The sequence below is a fragment of the Brachycentrus maculatus genome, unplaced genomic scaffold (assembly GCF_059751285.1).
Source record: "Brachycentrus maculatus isolate JH-2025_06_01 unplaced genomic scaffold, ASM5975128v1 h1tg000097l, whole genome shotgun sequence".
In the NCBI taxonomy this organism is placed as follows: domain Eukaryota; kingdom Metazoa; phylum Arthropoda; class Insecta; order Trichoptera; family Brachycentridae; genus Brachycentrus; species Brachycentrus maculatus.
The window spans coordinates 1,516,652-1,537,578 of NW_028280851.1; the positions used below are offsets into that span (position 1 = coordinate 1,516,652).

A 20,927-nucleotide genomic window follows, 5' to 3' on the forward strand; every position below is an offset into this window, starting at 1 on the left:
AGGGGGTATTCCGAAGCGCGATTCATCTACATATTTAACAAGAGTCTTCTTTCTTACTTTTTAATTTATATTTTATTTAATATATATATACGCTTAAAATATTTGTTTGTAATGTATATATTAATTACAATTGAATATATTGAGTCGGTGAGTGGATAATATTAATATTAATAATATTTTTATTTTTAAAAAAATAAGTAAAAGAATAAATTGAAATCGAAAATCTTTTTATAGTTCTAAGTGGATATGCTTAGACTTCTACATTGCATTCGTATGATTATCAAATATACATGACGATGATATCGAATACTATATCAATCTCTTTAGTAAAAAAGTTTTCGAAAAAAGCATTCGTCTACAAACGATAAAAATATTTTACATTTTTTTTAAACTGAAATATCCGTGTCGTAGTAAAATAATTAGGTTTCTTTTAGAGTACCACAGTATGTTTTTGTAGTTGAGTCATTGTTGTGCCATAATCTATCTCGCTATGCTATTATAAATAGGAACAACCGAGCATTATCATGCATTATGCTTACATAGGTACAATCGTAATATGTAAGTTCCTTATTGGATGAAGCCGATGTTAGCTTTTAGCAGTCAACGGCATGAAGGAAGCCTTTTAGCTCTCCCCATATTGCGCCATATCTCAGGGAAGTGACCTAATGTTAACCCTACTTTTCTAAATCCGTCCCGCGCAAGATTTCCTAGTGAGCTTATTGGCGGGAAAGCGGCAACCATAGAAGTAGTGAGGACTGAAACCTTCTGAAACACAATCGTCTATGGATATGGCAAAGGGGCTAATGGGTAAATACTTTAGCAGCCATTGGCGTACAATGAACGATAACCTACTCAGGAAACACAAAACTCCACGTAAGTACTATTTTTAAGTGCATTATTAGCTGGGTAATAAGGACATTGATTATTATTATTAAACCATATCTGCTCCCTATGTGGATCATATAGAGTTCACAAACTATCTTCAGGCTTTTCTGTCAGTTGCCAGCTCCCTTGCATCCCCCCAAGTCAGGTCCGCGTCCCGATGTTCTGACGAGAACTGCCGACGAACTGTCTATTGATACCTTGTAAAAGAGGCAAGCTTGATTAAGGCTCTCGGGAGGAATGCGGATTATACGACCAAGCCAACTGAATAGCCTAAAATAGGACATCGAAGCACGGAAAGTTGTTAAATCTAATCAACATTTATTCCATTTAGAAAGCACTGTTTGCAAATCTCTTTAAATATTGTGTAAATAATAAAAAAAACAGTTTTTTTGTTAAATTAATGAAAATAATGAAATCGTTTTATTTAACATATAATCTTTTATTGAAAACACTTTAAATAACAAGGTGTTGTTTATTTATGACTTTTACTGGTACATTTAAGATATTATTTACCTTTTCATAAATTGAGGTACGTCGTAACTACGTCAATGTGGGTAAGTGGGAAAATCACTAATGCGATTTCCTTACTACCCTAACTAAACTCTTTGTTGGGGTAGCAGAAACCCCGCAAGGTTTATATTATAAATACTTACGTCTCACATATGTATCTTAATATTATTAGTAGGGTGTTAGGTTATATTACATACATGAATTTCCATGTATAATATTTTACCTGCATAGTAATTCATCTCTGAACAATGACACACCTCTATATTGAACACCGACCTAATTATGTTATTTAAAATAGTCATTTTATATTACAGGGTGGCGCAAAATTGATCACGCCATCGGAAGATGTTATAATTTTTGCAAATGGCATCATATTTGACATTTGTGAACTGAACAGCTGCAGTAAACAAACAAATGTGCAATCAATCTATGTACAATGACCTATCTCTATATTTAACACCGACTTAATTATGTTAGTTTAAATGATTGTAACAGAGCCAGAGTGGAGAAAAATTTATAATTTAATTTTGCTAATGAACAACTTTTTTACTAAGTAAAAAAAAAAGATTTTGTGTAGTGGAAATCTTTATTTGGACCTTTAATTTTTTTGTTAAGTGTAAAAGATGATAATCTGTCAAGTAGCTGCCGCCAATGTTGATACACATTGTGCTCGTTTTATCAATTTGTTTGTCTACTGCAACTGTCTAATTCATAAATTTCAAATATGTACAACGCCATTTGCAAAAATTATAGCATCTTCCGATAGGTTGATTGATTTTGTGGCACCCTGTATATAAAAGATATGAATTAAAGTAAGTTTATTAAAATTAAACTAAAAACAATAAAAAATAGAGTTAAAATAAACAAATTTACCTCCTCTTCATTCCTATCAAGTAGATAAAAGCTTTTAAAATACAACATTTAAAATGTTTGGAGACGGAAAAATTAACGAAACAGCAATAAAATAGTCCATCCAATTTGTGTTCGTATCTTTGTGAATTTATGAGAATGTAACGAACTCCAACAAAATATTCAAAAAAATGTACAACCAGGGCTTTTTTTTAAAACAAAAAGGGTTTTACAAAAAAGGAAACATTCAGATATCATTTAAATATTCATTACAATACCATATTCTATCATTTTGATCAATTATATAAATAAATATTGTAATTATTTAAGCGCAAACATTGTTTCGTCTAATTGATTTTGAAAAATAAAAAATAAAATATTCGTGATAAAAGGTGCCGGAACGCCATTCCACCTCGTAACATGGAAAAAAGCCCTGTGTAAAACTATTCGGTATTCTAATATTTCCTAAAAAACCTTAAAGAATTAGCAGTTTTGCCTTCCAAGTTATTGATGTGTAATTAAACATTAAGATTATTCATCAAAAACAAAATGCTACCTAACTAATAACCCATTGCTTCAGCGCCAGCGGGGTATAATTTGTGAATACGAAACCGATTAATAAGACTAATAATCGGCGTCCAGTATTCAAAATATAAATAGCTAGCTATAAAATTATAATGTAAACATTTTTTCAGTGTTTTGTACTGATATTTTTTGGTGGAACGGCATTTTATAAAATAAAATAAAAAGTAAAAAGTTTTTCCCACATAAAATTTAATTGACTAGTGACCGGGTTCCGTCGTTACCGACATCGTCAATTTATAATACACTAAATTCATTTTGCCAGAAAAAAATATACATAAAATCACGGTTTTCAACCCCTGCCTAGTTGTGTATATTATATATATTTTTGTCTAGCTTCCCACCAGTCTGATGATTTCGGTAACGACGAAACACGGTCACTAATTAAATAAAATATAAGTATGTGGAAAAAACTAAAAAATTAAATAAAATAAATGTGTTTTTTTAAAAACATTATTGCCATCTATAAAAGTACTCGGTAACTAAATTCTCTTGAATTACAGATTTTATTTTTAACGACTGTAAGGAAAGAAGTTTTCTGTAACTGACGTAACTGTCAAAAGCGTTCAAATGTCAAAACATTGAAGCACGTTGAAATATTTTTTTCAAGTGTCCGCATTTATAGTACTCAAAAAATGAATTTACTACCAAAGAGTCACCAAGATTTCAGTCAGAAAGAATACTGGAACACGTTCTTCAAGAAAAGAGGCAAAAAAGCATTTGAATGGTGAGATAACCTCAAATTTCTTATATCTTTCTTTGGTCGAAAAAATATATGAAACAATCAATATATTACACATCATTTTGATATTTAAGCCAGGATATACGTCTTTTTTCTTTGCTGCTTTTATATTGAATTTTGCCTAGCAATTTAATATGTATTATCCCGTATTACTCTCCCCTCAAGAAATGCCTAAAGTATTCTATTTTCTTTACAACGTCTATAACTTTTCTATTAATGAGTCTTAAATCATCTTCATTTTGAACCTTTGTAACCCACAATATTTTGATTTTTTTTTCTATAAGACTACAATAAATGATTTAATCTTCTTTCTGGTAGCTTGGGTGAGAGTTCAGCTTTTAAAGCTATAGAGAAGCACTAGAAAGGTGCAGCATTTTACAATTCTTATGCACAGATAGAAGTTAAAGTTTCTGTACAGATACATTGATCATTTTCACTGCTAGGTTATTTTATTACCTGATTTATGTAGGGCCCTCTTTAAATTTCAGGTATGGAGAATATCCGGAACTATGCGGACAAATTCACAAATATGTTAAACCGAAAGATGAATTACTTATGGTTGGCTGCGGAAACTCCACACTTAGTTTAGATCTTTATGATGTTGGATATAAACAAATCATTAATATTGACATTTCCCAAGTAGCCATTAAACAAATGCAGAGCCAGAATAAAGAACGTCGCCCTGACATGGAGTTCATACACATGGACGCTCTGAACATGACTTTCCAAGATGGCCGCTTTAGTGTTGTGTTTGACAAGGGGACACTCGATGCCTTAATGCCGGACGATTCTGATGAAGTGTCGCAGAGAATAGATCAATTCTTCAATGAAATTGGACGAGTTTTACGACTCGGTGGCCGATATATTTGTATATCACTTTTACAAGACCACATTTTAAGAAAACTATTGGCGTATTTTGCCAATACAAATTGGATGTTTAGGATTGTCCGCTGTCATGAGGCGGAACAGAAGACAGCAGAAAGCGGAGAAAGCACGGTGATGCCAGTTTTCGCTGTTATTATAACTAAATTTAAACAGCTTCCGCAAATTGTAAGTTTCTTTATTAATATCTTAAGTTAAAATGTAGGAATTTAAGTTCCTATCAACAAATATGATAAGTACTTATTTTGAGGCATTTAAACTGTCCGGGAGTGAGTTTCTGTGGACAAAAATGTATTTGGGAGTTAGTTTTTTTTGTTATTTTTTTTTTCTTTTTATAATTTTATACCATAGTTAAGTGCCATTTTAGATATAAATGTCACTGGGCTTTAATTACAACCGCGGTAATATTGATGATATATTTGATATAATGAAATGTATTTGTTTTTATTCACATATTTTAATTGAAACATAAGAAGTATATAATGGATCATATTATCTCCAAAAAGTATAATTTGTTTTTTTCCTGGTTTAGATAACTGTCAATATGCACCATTCTTTGTAGATTCTCGAAGTGTGTATGGGAGGAGAGAAGATGCAAAGGCTTCAATCCACCGATGAGGTGATCAGTGTTATCAAGTCTGCTCAAGATGCTGCTTTGGTTACAAACGGATTGACCAACAACAGTTTGGTCGGACTCAATGAGGTAATTATAGTCACTTAATATGGACTTACAGGTCGATTGTGAATGCAGGCTCATATTTTTTGTATTCCTCCTTAATATAATCATGTTATAGCAAGTTGCTATTTTAATTCTCTGGCTGGTTTTTGGTGGCGTATGGCCGTTATAATGTAGATTGGGTGACCAGTAAAAATGAAAGAATGCTGTACTTACAGTTAGTCCTTTTATTTAAATAAATGCGATAACACTGGAATCAGATAATTACAAAATACTTTACAATATATTTATATATATAGTTAAAGCAGTGAAATGAAAGTCGCAATAAAAACGTCTGTCTGTTTCAACGAACTGAGCAGCTCTCTTCGTTTCGAAACAATCTCGCTTCAGCGTCGGTTCCGCTCAGAGATCTCCGTCTAACTCGACGGTGTGGCTACATAGCCCACAATGTATAACACGAAAGTATCATAATATAAAGTTATTCATTTGCAGCGACGGAAATAAATAAATTGTGAAATAATCGCGAATAAAATCGTCCAATAAATACACAAACGTTTCTCATTGTTTGAGCGCGTGCCGTTGCTTTATGTATATGCGCATGTCGTTGCAAGTTTAGGTGTGCGCAGACCGTCGTATGTGACAGTTATGTCGCTACGCTAGGCGCTATGAAAACGAGAAAAAATACATCGTAAATTGTCGCAATAGCGCCAATTTACGATGTATTTTTTCTCGTTTTCAGACAATTATCATCATTATAAAATTGTTACGTTTCAATTTCAACTATGGTCAATAAAAGCAACATTTAGGAATATTCACATCTTTTCCGTTTTTAAACCACATTTACATATGGTGTATAAAATACATATCACCAGAGCACGCGGAAGTTTTAACCCCCTTAGGGAAAGGTTGATTAGATTTGTATTGATTACTTTCAGTATGTCATCATATACCAATTCCTATATTGGAGAGTTTGGAATCCAGGACTCGCCCCATTCATTGGTATATGGATTATATGGTTATATATAGAAAAATAAACTTTGATTCTTTTTTTAACGGGTTCCCAACATCATCAATAATGATTGACGTCTTAAGTATATTTTTAGAATGTTAAAGCTGCCTATAAAAAATGAAATGGGTCTATGTTTCCTACTAATAAGGTAAAATTAAGACTAATAAATTGACTTATCAATACCGAAATGCCATTAATAATTCTAGCTCTTCTTCTTCTTTACATGCCACGTTAGGTCCCCCTGACGTCGACTATCACTTGAGCAGCTCTAAACAGCGCCGTGATGATCCTCATCCCCGTCCAATCTTACATATTCTGGAGCAAGGAGATCTGTCTTCTGCCCACACCTTATTGATCCTCTATTTTGCCTTTTATTTGTACTGTATTGAATTCTAGCTTAGGTCCTTTTATTTATCAAGTTTAAAAGCTTTATCCTGTTGATAAAATGTTTTTGTGATTGCATTTGCAGGTTTATTTAGACCTCATGCAACCAGGTGAGGGAACACCTAGGTACACAGTCCACGTGCTTGATCAGAAAGCAACACGAAGCAGCGGAAAATTTGCTGCATTTATTGTACCTCTTGGCAGGTAAGATAAAAAGGTTACCCCAAACTTAGCTTTGCTGTATGATATCAAAATATGACTATTATGGGTTGATCCTTGAGCGACAATCTTATACACTTGGGTCTCTTTTTATGCGATAGATACGTTCCACGGGTAGTCGCATAAAAAAATTCGCATTAAAAAGTCTTGAACCACATACAAAACTTCGGGATAGGTTCCATTATTTTTAAAAACCTCATAACTTCAAATCAATATGATAGAATGTACCAAAAATCGCATATAAAAAGTTTATAATAAAATCACAAAAATAAAAACAGAAGAGCTTTTTCCTTAATTAAATGTCCACATATGGAAAATTGTTTTTGAGATACATCTTCAATCCAAATTACAAGTGCTTTTTTGTTTTTTCCAATAAAGTATCCCCTGAATACGATGTAAGATTTGAGCTTAACTTTGTGCCAGTGACACAATCACACGGTTGTAACCTTCACTAGTCTAAATTTCAAAAAAAAAAAATGCGAATTCGTATAAAAAAGACTTGAACTACCTACAAAAATAAGGGATAGGTTCCATTACATTTGAAAATCGCATAAAAATAGACACAAGTGTATTTTTATTTCTATTTATTACACAATATTTTGAGTGTGTCCAAGTCTTTGTTTGTCCACTGAAGAAAACTTCTTTTTCATCTATGTATGTTGAGATGTTAATATAAATAACTGCCAAGTGGACAAACCCTGATTTGTGAATAAATTAATAGATTATGGACTCACTCAGAATATTGTGAATAAAATAACTGGTCAAATTATAAGTTCAATAAAAATTGAAAATCATGCTCTTAGGCATCTCCTAATATGTAAAATAAATCGGGAAGATTCTAACAAATATAAATACTAAAAAATTCTCAACTCAACCATAGATGGTGCCGAAAACTCGCATATGAAAGGTGTCATTTAAAGGAAAGAGGACAAAATTTCAGTAGTGTGGTTGTCAATCATAGTAGAATGGTGAATGTTACTCGTATATAAATTGATAACTTATAACATATTTTGACAGGCCATAAGCCCTGTAAAAACACAGGCTTCAATATTCTTCTCCATCTATGTTGAGATGCCAAAGTTATTTATCAATACATTTTCAAAACACATTATTTTTATTTTATACTTTTTACAAAAATATAATCAGTGGTCTCTATTCATAATTTTCGCTCAAAAAAATGTAGAAAGAAAAGTATTCCAATTAGTGTTTATGATTTCACTACCGTAACTGTATTCCGTTTCTCGTACGTGCCGCTGAAATCATTAGCCACATTGAAAATAGCCCATTCGTAAATGCACATAAACATGTTTCTCTGAAGCTATTTCCATAGTCACGTAGCTAAATACGTATTCCTGAGGTGACTGGTCCACTGCTGCACTGTTTATATTTACAACGGCTCCCCTAAAATATTCTCCTGTTGAGATCAAACACTTGTTTTTCCTTAGATAAGTTCCGTATATTTTTGACTTGGACCGCTGCCAAAACATTATCAACAAGTTTTCACCTCCAGAGCTCAGTAACATTTTTAAAAGAGACTGCTAATAATAATATGACAACCTTTGGTTAATATTTACGATCCATGAAATTGTTTTACTGATATTTTTATGGTGGAATTTAAATTGCCCTATTACTTGCAAATATATGATTACATATTAATCAAATTAATGTGATTGTAACTATTAATATTCCACAAAAAAAATTTTTTTTTTTTAATAACTTTAATTTAAAAGCATTATTATATATCGTTATCGAACTTTTATCCGCACCTTCAATGGTGCATAGGGCACTGAATCATATAAATGCAGTGTTATCTTGATTAACTAAACGTAAGTGATTTGTTTAGTTAATCACAAGCACCTCATAAGATTTATTATTACAGGCATCTACTAAATGGGGAGATGCTAAAATGTGTCGTGTTGTAGTCCCGTGGTTAGTGTCGCGGACTCTTAAGTCAGAGTTTCTCGGTTCGAACCCACTCTACCACAATTTGATACCTATTTCTAAAAATGAGCCGCTTAGGCTCACAGAAAAGGTATGAATTTGAAATATTTGTGAAAATAATAAAAACACAAATATTTCTCTTTTATAAAAAAAAAATACTTAAAATAACCCTTAAAAACTAAATATTCGTCTGGCAGACTACGCGATTAAAAATTGAAACTTAATCAAAAGTATTTATTAAAAATAGGAACCGGTTACATGGCACTTAAGTTAGGTTAGTTAGGAATGAATGTAAGAGACAATAAATCACTATTCCGCACAGCTACTACATATCGCTTACTCCTTTCAACAACGTCATACATAAAAAAACTAGATTTTTCAGGAGATCGTTTTTAAAGTTTAAGAATATAATAAAATGTATTAAAAATAAATATCAAGCCACTTATTGAACTTTTTACTGTGCAACTGATCCTTTTATGTAAAACCTGAAGGTTTTTTCTCTATTTGAAAAATATTTTGTTTATTCAAAAAAAAATTAAACAATAGATTTTCTTCAAAATGCAAAAAAAAACATTTTCTGCCCTGTAGGGGGTAAATATTAAGTTAAAAATATGCCGTTTTGCTGGGATATAGTACATTTTCTGGGCATTCCGAAAACATGCATAACTGAAAATTGACGATTTTCGATATATGACGTTGTTGAAAGGAGTGAGCGATATGTCAATATTGTGCGATCCACAAATGGCATTATATCTACAAATATAGTTTAGTTATCTAGGGTAAATTAATTTTCATTCATCTTCCAGGTAATGTGTATGAGTTTAGGTGTGCAACCCTGAGTTCTCCTTTAACTATCAATATAATACCTACCTTTTATTATTACCTGTATTTCCTTTCCTTGATAGCAGTAATGTACTTCACCCCTAGTTTCTTTACTTACGTCATCTGTACCTCAAATATATTACGCTCCCAATTAAAAAAAAATTTGAATGCACTGAACCGATCAAGCCTTCATATAATCCAGGTTAACTTTGAGTCAATCAGATATGGTACCCTTTGCTCTACTTAAACGGCTGAAAGAAGATTAATTTTTTTTTTGGTCAAAATACAGTAATACTTCTACTATCTAAATTATGTAAATAAATTTAATAAAAAAAAACAGTTTCTACAAGAAATACTCCAATCCTTTTGATGACTTTCTCATAAAACCATTATTTTCTGTATACATATGTACATAATAAGACCCCGCTTTAAGCTCTTTTGGTATTTAGCAGTAGTATTGCCATTCCCCAAAGTCGCGAAATACACACTTTAAATACGCTTTGATACACACATGAAGTCTTCATGGCATATTTAATATCATTACAGTACACGCTAAGATATTAGTATATATGAATCCTCCCCCTATTGTCCATGTTCCCACTGATAAAAAAATAAGAAACAACTTCTACCCCCTCTTTATTCTTCAACATCCCAAGGAGACAACTCTAAATTTAGACTTAACTTCGCATACAGTGTTTGAAAATGATGTTGAATGTATTGAATTATATTTACCAAGTAAAATTTGAATTAAAAACAAATAATTTTGGGTGATGAATGTACAAAATCAGCCCCTCAAGCTTGAATCAATCTTAGCACTTGTTTTGTGTTAAATAAAAGGTACTTCACACCTGAAGTGAGACTCCCCGGTTGGGTTTGTTCCTTGTTATGAATATGAATGTGTGTGGGGTGGCCACACCAGAATGGATACCTGCTTACCACCTCAGTTCTTCTCTGTCCTCGATGCATTTAGCACATCCGACACTCCACTCATCTCGTTAAGTCACCGTTATTATTACAAACTACCAACCTACTTCCCGTGGACCCTGTACACAACAAAACTTTCACACTTTGGTGTAAAGGGCTAGATTTGTTTTTATTAATCGCCGCTTTTGTAGGTAACCTGTTGCTATTAAAAAGGTGTTAATATTCACGATATTTATATTGCATCTCCGCTTTATGACTATTACAACTCAAAAATGTTGTTTTGAGATTAACGGATGTTTAAATTCCCCAAATTAAATATTACAAGCTGCCTTTTATTTTATTATAGTAAAGTTTTTTCAACTCGTGACTTTCTTTATCTGGTAATACATATTTGTTATTATTTATATTATATATTCTACGTTAACTTGAAACATCAGAATTTTTGTTGTAATATTCTAAAAGTGAAGGTTCAATACTCGATAGCAAAAAATGGTGTTAATCACAATATTTTCAAAATTATTTTTTTTTCTTATCGTCGAACTTTCACATAAGTCTTATAATATTTTTAGTAAAATATATATAAAATATACCTACCACTTCAATAAGATATATATATATATATATATTTTTTGCACTTCTGAAATTTCTATCGATATAATCACTTCTTATGTGAATCTTTTAAATCTGATGAAATACTGAAGATCTTTTTTTCAAAATTTTAAGAAATAGTTTTGACTCACCCAATATTACCATTTACACCATTTTTGCTTTTCAACATCGATATATTTCATTATCATTGTGTGATTTTTAATAGATTAGGGAATAAAGTCCAAAACTTGTTTAGTTCATTTATTACTTACCCTTTGAGATTTTAATGACAAACATTTTAATAAAATAAAATCTTCAATATTTACAATTTTACTTTTATATTTTGTGTAAACTTTAAAAAAATAATAATAACTCAAATTGAATTCCTCAAATGTGTTTTTTTGTAATCTTTTCAACAAATTGTATATATTCAATATTGTGGCTATTTTTTTTTTCATAAGAACCATAAGGATATGCAAATTCATTATTTTCAAAATGTTTGTCAAGAAATATAATGGCCCTATTTATTGATTACAATAAATAAATTTAAAAAAAAATCATTCTCTTTATTTAATTTTTTTATAAAAAAAAGGAAAATGTTCAATTGATATTAGCTGTTTTCTCTTGTTGGATATTTTCGTTTTACCTCAACAGAAATATTTTTAGTCGCAATTTGAAGTTGTTTACTCGCAATTTGAAGTTGTTTACTTGCAATTTAAAGTTGTTTACTTGAGTTTTGAATATAAAAAACAGATGTGGTAAATAAAGTGTAATAATATTTATCTTTCCTTCAAAATTATTCTAGTCTCAAAGGGTTTATAATGTTCTTTTATCCCATATGAATATCTATAAGGAATATTTTTTAGTATACTGCACTATTTTATAATAATACTTGCATCAAATGAGAAGTCCTACCAAAACACAAAACATCGTTTAAGGATCTCCTTTACATTTCTAATGGATTTAATCATGAATTCATATATCATGTTACATGCATACAAGAAAATTTTCATTTTTAAAATATAGTTTATATATTTTTATTTCACAAACATTCACTTTTTAACTCAAAATTCTATGACATATTATATTTCTATGTAAGAATTTATTTTCTCTTATATTGACAAATCAATATTTTGTTTAATTAATAATATAATATTTTAATAAAAAATGTGGTGGCAATATATTGAAACATACATTTTTTTACATGTATGTTGAAAATCTAAAGCTTTAAATATTTTTCGTAAAAATACGTCTACAAAATCTCTTTCTAACACTGGAATCTACCAAAACTAACTTCATTATTTAGACCCTATTGCACCCGAATCTACCGCAACCAACTTCTTTATTTAGACCTTTTTGCACTGAAATCTACCAAAACCAATTTCTTTATTAAAAATTCATTGCACTGGAACTTACATAAAAACAAATTCTTTATTTAAACCTAATTGCACCGGAATCTACCAAAACCAATTTCTTTATTAAAACTTTATTGCGGGCGACTCCTCACTCTTGATAGTGTTTTGTTGGGTTATTGTACCATGTGTCGTTCACATTTAACTGACATTTCTTTCCGCATTGAAATCCCAATAATTCGGACTAATTTACATATAAATCGAAAAAGTATAATGACGAATCCACTATACACATTGACGTGTATTCTTAAATGCCGAATTGGCGTTAAGTTGACATTATTTATGCCGTTTTATTGTGTCCAGGGAGACCGATTGGTTGTTCTCCACCCCGGAAGGAAGAAGGAAACTTCTGGAGTCGGCAGGGTACGACCGTTTGGCCGTCATCAGTATGCACAGAGATCAGACATATGACAGTCTGGATGCCGTGAAGGATGAGCTCTCCGCGAGTGTCAAGTCACTAGCACCCAAAGGCTTAGTCAGAGAGGTAATTTGTGATAACCACATGAAATGAATACTCAAATTTATTTTTTAATTAGCCATTATTAACGCCATACTTATCTACATATTAGTGGTCATAATTCCTGCCCAAATTGAATTATATCCCTATTGGTTATTACAATGTGAAGATAGAAGAAAACTTCTTCTCACCCTTATACACACCCAATGGTGCATAGAGCACGGCGACACAACATAATCTCGACTGTTAATTGCATGAAAGCAAGGGGACCAGTTCTGCGGCTTTAATACCAGTCCAGCATGTATTTTTTGATAACCTGGGAACCGATCCCGGGATCTCCAGCACTGTAGCCATCACTTTACTACGGAGGCGGATAAAAAAATACATATATGTTTATTTACCTAGGCGCTGTGGCATAGTTGGGTAGACTTCAAAATTGGCATTGCGGGTTTGGTTCCCGCCAATTTCAAAATAAATCCAGGAAAGATTTATTCTCAAATGGTCTGGGTATTTCAGATATATTTTTTACATTTACCTTTCTTATCCTATCTGCAGACAAACCTTAAAATGTAAAGTCTTTGCAGGTTTTTTTTTCAAATCTTTAAAATGTTATTTTGTGACTCATCACCTAGAATCTCTTTTATGCTCTGTTGATTAAAGATTCATCAATCAATTTCAATATGTATCTTTTAATCAGTTTAATCGGTGAAATGAATGTTTATTAGATTTATTATGAAGCTAAATAGCGTTACAAATCCTAATGTGATTGGCTACAAAATACTGACGTCATACTCACACCCACAAACTATTCTAGCCGACATGTTGTGAATACATAGTAGCTTGAGTTACGATACCAGTGGTTGTGAAATAGAATAACTATTTTTGTAACAGGGAGATATGCTCTTAGTCACTAAAAAATATTTGTATATTATGTAAACAATCACTTTGCTCTTTTAATTTTTTTTTAAAATAAAAACTAATTTGTTAGATTTAAGTTTTATAGTGACATCTCTTGGTGGAACTGCATTTTAATTTAATTGATTTAATTACAATCAACTGCCATCATTTTTTTATTTATTTTATTTTAATATGGTTATAAAAGTTTTTTTTTAAATAATTTAATTAATTTTCTAGACATTTATACTTTACAATCCTAAAATAAATAACGCAGTTTTCTCTAATAAAGAGACTAGTAATAAGTCGTATGTTTAGAAAGGGTTTGAATTTATTTTCATTATTTCAGTTATGAATGTGTGCTTTGTTATCAATTCCAGATTCCATACCTGTCTCTTGGCCTAGATGTTGGAAAGCGAGATACAGTATACAAGGGATTCTCTGAGTTTTCTGGAGACTTTGTGATAGAAGATGTCCTCGGAGGAGTGGATAGTACTTTCCGGAGACTTATATTCCTTAGAAATCCATTTCTTATTCAGTCTGAAGCCAGATTGAAAATTGGTAATAACCCATTTATTATCTCAATCAATACACTGACTGTTTAAAAAATACGATTTACTTTTATTTTTTAACACATTCGCTGCGTATAAAATTATAGTCATACAGATAAACTTAACCTGTCCAGGAGTGAGTTTCTGCGGACAAAACTGTACATAGTGATTTTTTTTTTTTAATTTATAATTTTATATAATAGTCGATAGATGCTAACGCAACACATTTTCTTGAATAAAAAAAATGTTTACACCAGTAAACATGATTTGATTTGTGATTACATTGTTTAAATAAAAACACAGATGGCAGTACAAGCGCCGTTTTAGATATAAATATCCGTACATGTACGGTCCTTACTCTTGGACAGGTTAAATTGGCAAATTTTTGAAAACCCATTACTAAAATGAAAAATTGTAAAATGTCAAACAATTGTACCAGTGTGCTATGGCATATCGGTTACGGAGCACTGCTGTACTCTCATGCACTGTCTTCTGATTAACTTCATCATATGGATAAAAACAATAAAAAATGTATGTAAAAAGAACTCGACCAACAAGACACACAAGGTGCAAAAAAATATTTTTAATGTGTGTATAAATGTTCTTGAAATAAATGTGTACTATTTATGTAAATAAAAAAATTAAATATCATCCACTCATTTTGTTGTAAGGCATCTTCATGTTTCCCGGTTTTTATCATCGGACATTCCACATAAATTCATGTTTCAGTCACAAGAACGATCAAAGGCAAGTTCCAGATGACGGTGGACCCTGGCTACCTGGCCTGCGAGCACCACGTCTACATGACGGTCGGCGTCCAGCTAGCCCTTCGGCGCGCGGAGACCGCCCCCCGCCTGGCCCTCATAGGCCTGGGGGGCGGGGGGCTGTGCACCTTCCTGCACAAGTGCTTCGCGGATCTGCGCATCACAGCTGTGGACATAGACCCCGCCATCCTGGACGTGGCGAGACAGTTCTTTGGCCTCACCTGCGATGAAAGGCTGGACGTGCTCATTCAGGACGGCCTCGAATTTTTAAAGAATTCGGCGGAAAAAGGTAAAAAATATTTTATTTTATCGAATACATAGTATGCTATAATTCTTCTTTTTTATGACTTTTCGTCCTCAAAGGCATTTTAGAAGACACATATAGTATTACTTCTTAAAAACACTTAATTAAAAAATTAATTAACCATTATTATATTAGCGTTATTGGTATATTATTTGATATAAGCATTAAATTTTGCAATTCCGGCGGTAATTTTGTAATTTGTAAGAGCTATTTTAGTTGACATTTATATGCCTTGCATGACGTCCTGGGTTCAATTCCTAGATGAATCAATAATAATTTGATATCTCACCATCGAATAGAACCTTTAACCACCATAAGTGTGTTTTGATTACACACTTATGGTGGTTTAAGTTGTGTAATTTATTATATTGCTCTGTGCATAGTAAAAACATTTTGTATTATCAGCTTGTGGACTGAATTAGTTTTGTGGTTGATGAGAGATAGTTAGTCAAATTGAAGGTTGTACAGCATTCATTATATTTGCTTTGAGAATGTAGTAGATTTAGATTCAGAGATCCAATATCTAAATGATTGACTTAAATTCTCTGAGAAGAAGAGGAAGAATCCACAACCTTTTTATAACGTTGTCATAACAACATGAATTTAGCCGCGGTTATACTGCAAATAGGGTTGCCAGTAACAGAAAGCAAAAAGTGCTTAATCAGTTATGATTAAGTACTTAAGAAAGTAAAAATCACTGACCACGGATGACTTCATCAAATAAGTTCAAAGTTTTGAAATGGCTGTAAAGGTATATATCGGCGATATTATTTTAGGAAATATTTGTATGCAATTAGTATTTGAAAGTTTCCTTACAGGGTCTCTGTGGACTAAGAAAATAATCGGTATAATTGAGTAAGTATCCTTCCCTTAGCATGTGTACGGGAGAACTTCATGCTCTGCATTTTGCATTCACCCACAGATTATGCGAATCACCCACAGAAGGGTAGACATTAAATGAATTTAAAGCAATCTTTTCATCCCATGTTCATTGTGTATTTACATTATTTTCCCTCCTGTTAGTCGAATAGCATTGCGATGAAGCATTTTTTTTATAGATATTACTTTAACCAAAAACTGTTAACATGCAAATGATATATTTATAAAATAATATTTATAAAAAATAGAAAAACGTTATCAAAGTTCATTAATACTATATGTAATTACTATAAATTTTTTTATAAAATAATATAATAACTACTATTTTTTTTTGAAGTTATTTATATTAACAAATTCAATTATTAAAAATGTGTTCATATATCTGCGGTGAAACGGAAGAGGAGCACAAATCTCTAACATATACTATAGGACTTGTGCCTATCTTTCTCGCCATCACAGATATATGCTTATAATAAAGGGTGGGCTATAATTAGGTTAGGTTGGGTTTATCGAGAGAGGTTGTAGCATTTATAATATAACAATAAAGTAGTAAAGGCAGTAAAAAATTTTAATCAAAATATGACACAATGTGCCAAACACTTTAGAATTACGGCAGAAACTCTGGCGCTGTATTGCTAAGCAAATGATACTCCGTCTTTTTCAGTTGAGTTTTCTGTGGTTTTCTCATCACTAAGGCAGATAGGGAGAAGTTCCTATGAATAGGTCACAGCAGACCATCCTATTAAATCTTCACACAAAGCTGCGTAGATATTATAAACATCCTTTTGCAGATTGCAAGCCTTGTACATCAAAAGCAAGGAAAATGATAACTTATTTATTATATTTACTTATAATAATATCCATAGTTAGGTGAATGATCACAATTTAGTGCCATCTACATATTTCTTGATATTTCAGTCCAGTTTGATTTCTTTTGAGACTAGCAAAAACATAAAATTTATTACGAACGATAAACTCACATTGACATATTTCAAAAACACACGTCCAACTAACATTTGACACAAAATACTCATAAACCAACTTTTTGGCTCATTATCAGTTTTATTGAAATTATTAATACAAATAACTTTTAAAATAAAAATATGTAATATGTTCAATAGTAATACGTTGATAAAATTTCATTTAAGGTTGGCAATTTTTTTTGGTACCTCTTTTATGAATATATAATTCATAAGCAAAGAGTTTACGGTAAAATTAATATGTATAATAATATTACATTGCAATATCCCCTAATATGAATGACTTTTAAAATAAATACAAGTATAAAGAAAATTTATCAAATACTTAGAAATATTCCCATTTTATTTTTAATTCCAAAAAATTAATAACTTCCTTTATTATTACATTATTTTGTGTAACTTTACTTACATTATTTCCCAATAAATTATGATCCATTAATGGTTTCAATCGCTCTCAAATTTTATATTTTTTTGTTAGTGTTTAAGTAAATAATCAGCCTTCAATCTTGATATCGACAGCTTAAATATTTTCTAATAGAATAATAAATTATTTGTTATAAAATGCTACAGTTACTCGAATAAAAAAAAATCTGTGTAAATGGATCATAACTGTAAATTTGTTTTTTGAAATTTAGTCCTTAAATTGGTTTCTTCCCAATATAAGATTTCTTATTGTTTGCGTTTTATATTAGGAGTGGTAGTGATAATCATTAATTATTTTAATTGAAAAATATCTGACTTCACACAGTGGTACTGCAATCTTTTGGTCTCGGGTCGAATTCCCAGATGATCAAAATAAATATAAGAAATTTGTACCTCAAATATTTATTTAATAATACTATGGACAGATTGATACCCAAAGTGATAGACTTATCACATTGCTTTGATGTGATCAACAATCAAGTTAACATTGCATTGCACTATCAGACACATTTTAAAAAAAGTAAAATATTTCTTACCTAAATGTTTATCATTTAAATCATATAAAACGAAATAAAACAAAATAATAGATTAGATTTAGTGCCTTTTAAATTGTTTTTTTTTTTTAATATTGATTAACAAAAAAATGTAATATTATAGTTCTCTCAACTAGAGATAAAACATCTATTCATTTTATACGAAAGAAGATGAAAGTCCGAACATCTCAGGGTTTACGACTGACATTTGGCCCCGAGATGCTCAGACTTCCATCTTCTTTTGTTTAAAAACTATATATGTTTTATCTCAAGTCGAGACACGCATAATATATATTTTTTCAAATTAAACACTTGTATAATACCAGTTATTTTATCAACATGTTATTCTACAGAGTTAATTCCGAATCAATAAATAATACACCTATAATATTTATATACATATCATCTGTAGAGTAAATAAAAAATCCAGTGTCTGATTGAATGAATAATTATAATTTGTTAAGAAAATGGTATGAAAAAATTTACAGCAAGCTGTTTCTTTTATACAATTTTTTATTTTACTCAATTATTAGGACATAATGAAATTCGAGAAGGTTACAGATAAGCAATTCAGAATCTGGATTTGTAATTCTTTGTCGAACACACTTCCGCATCAAGGGAGATTTCAAGAAAAGTCTGATTAATTATTTGTTGTATTTACAGGTGATAAATTTGATGCTATACTGTTTGATGTTGACAGTAAGGACACAGGCGTTGGAATGTCTTGTCCCCCGAAACAATTTTTGGAAAAAGCTGTTCTTGATAATATCAAGTCTTGCATTCAGGATAAAGGTAAATACATACATAGTCACCATATAATAATTTAATATGAAGATATTTTATTCTATTTCATACGTAACCTGTTTTTTTAAACCTATTTTTTATTATTATTTAAATATGAGTAGTGTGGTTGTCAATCTTGGGTAGAATGGAGAACGTCACACATGTATAAAGTGATCACTTAAAAGACCAGACTTCTTTATTCTTCTTCTTCCAGTTTGAAATAAAACATCTTACAATGAAATTAAAATAATATCTTGCAATGAAATAGTAAAAAAATATTTTTATACATATTTGTTTGTTTTTTTTTTTTAATTGCAGGATTCTTCATACTTAACTTGGTGTGCCGTGATGATACTTTACGGCAGAGTGTCATCAGGGACTTAAAGGAGAGCTTCTGTTGCATCGCTTCATACAAATTGCCGCAAGAAGTTAACGAAGTGTTCTTTTGTACTAACCTTAAGTCGGAGAAGAAGTGGTCGGAAGATCTGCAAGAAGCTGCCCAAGCAGTTAACACCAATGCAATAAAAACAAAATTACAGCATGAAGACATTGTGGATACAGCTGCCCTATTAGAAAAATTAAATATAAAGTTTTAAAGTGTTAATCTATTATTGCGGTGAAAAAAGACTTGTGTATATGAACATGGATAAAAACTTTACGCTGTTTTAAAATTTAAAAGAGGGCTACTTAATTTCCCTAAGGGTTATTCATAATACAGTAGAGTCCTGATAACTCGACATTCGATAACCCGGCAGTCCGGATAACTCTGCCACACCCTGGCAGAGCGTAAACTCCGTGCGTAGACCCGTTCAAGGTTCCGCACGGTCGTCTTTGTGATGAAGCAGCAAAATGCAGAGTGCAGCATATGGAAGACTATGGGAAATTACGCATTTCTTTAAAAAAAAGTATCTAGTTTTTTGCAAAGTTGACTGGTTAATTTTCATTTTAGACATCTTTATACCTTCATAACATATTTTTCTAAGTTCTATCTTATAAGGTACTGTACACTTTATATTTATTAATTCATTGATTTTTATGTAGTGAAGGCTAATAAGTAAAATATAGTAGATTATGTACAATATACTTTTCCTTTGTGTAAGGGTATTTTGGTAATTTATTATCTGTCGAATTCTCAAGCAAACAATACAAACAAGTACCGTAGTTTGGGGGGAATAGAGACTGCGGGGTGAATAAAGACATTTTTGTTACCTTGTGTTTACAGTGGTACTAACCGAATATGAGACGGCTATTTTACTATCGTGAGTTTATTTTTTGTACATTATCTTAGTGGTTTTTATATGGCAACACTGGTTAATAGCGAAACTTGTCTGAACGTGAATCACAATATAAAATTTTTGTTGTTGTTTGAACATTTTGCATGCATAAATGGATGTTTTTAGAAGATGATCCAGGAAAACGAAAAATTCAAGGGACAAAATCATTTATTTAATTTAAAACCTTGCAGTAAACACATTTTTTTGTACAGAATCCAGTTGAATGGCATAAGAAACAAATATCAAAATGTTGGTATTCACAAAAACTCCGTCAATTATCTCAAACCTCTACCTCAAAGTATCGAAACTGTCTCTATTCCCCCCAATCTACGGTACAGTACTTGAGGAAATACTCATACTTATTATTTTTTAACTACATTCCTGATAAACCGGCATTTTCAGTCCACATTAGTTTTCAGGACTCTGCTATATTATTATTTTTATTATTATTATAAGATTTTTGTTGTATTATTTTAAGAAAATATGTTATTATTGAAGCTTATTACATATGTATGTGTATATTTTATAAATATAATACATTTTTACCGATGCTGCTGTTTGAAACCTTTGATTGCCAGGAGGTTTTTCCCAGGAATAGCCTTATTCATATGTGTACATGCATGCACCGCATATAGTGTCTTAATATGTAACACAAGGAAC

The 20,927-nt window shown here is 31.3% G+C and overlaps 1 protein-coding gene across 3 annotated transcripts; it reads left to right on the plus strand.

Moving 5' to 3' along the window:
- The first annotated feature begins 3,366 nt into the window (after window positions 1-3,366).
- Window positions 3,367-20,417, plus strand: LOC148310394 (eEF1A lysine and N-terminal methyltransferase homolog). 3 transcript variants are annotated; one of them, XM_088258506.1, is made up of 9 exons: window positions 3,367-3,553; window positions 4,057-4,618; window positions 5,013-5,153; window positions 6,605-6,723; window positions 12,729-12,909; window positions 14,157-14,337; window positions 15,057-15,380; window positions 18,874-19,002; window positions 19,312-20,417. In XM_088258506.1, the coding sequence occupies exons 1-9, from the start codon at window positions 3,462-3,464 to the stop codon at window positions 19,587-19,589; spliced, it is 2,007 nt and encodes a 668-aa protein (XP_088114632.1). In that variant the 5' UTR covers window positions 3,367-3,461; the 3' UTR covers window positions 19,590-20,417. The 3 variants fall into 3 exon arrangements, with proteins under 3 accessions (XP_088114632.1, XP_088114634.1, XP_088114633.1); XM_088258508.1 differs by lacking the exon at window positions 19,312-20,417 and adding an exon at window positions 16,214-16,250 and having other exon boundaries at window positions 3,376-3,553; XM_088258507.1 differs by having other exon boundaries at window positions 3,390-3,553; window positions 4,057-4,564.
- Window positions 20,418-20,927: the final 510 nt, after the last annotated feature.

What these genes read in the sequence shown, in the direction of transcription:
- LOC148310394 (XM_088258506.1), top strand. Translation starts at nt 3,462, where the DNA reads ATGAATTTACTACCAAAGAGTCACCAAGATTTCAGTCAGAAAGAATAC. An exon ending in GTTTGGTCGGACTCAATGAG is followed by an intron (nt 5,154 to 6,604) that starts GTAATTATAGTC and finishes TTGCATTTGCAG; the next exon opens with GTTTATTTAGACCTCATGCA. An exon ending in CCAAAGGCTTAGTCAGAGAG is followed by an intron (nt 12,910 to 14,156) that starts GTAATTTGTGAT and finishes TATCAATTCCAG; the next exon opens with ATTCCATACCTGTCTCTTGG.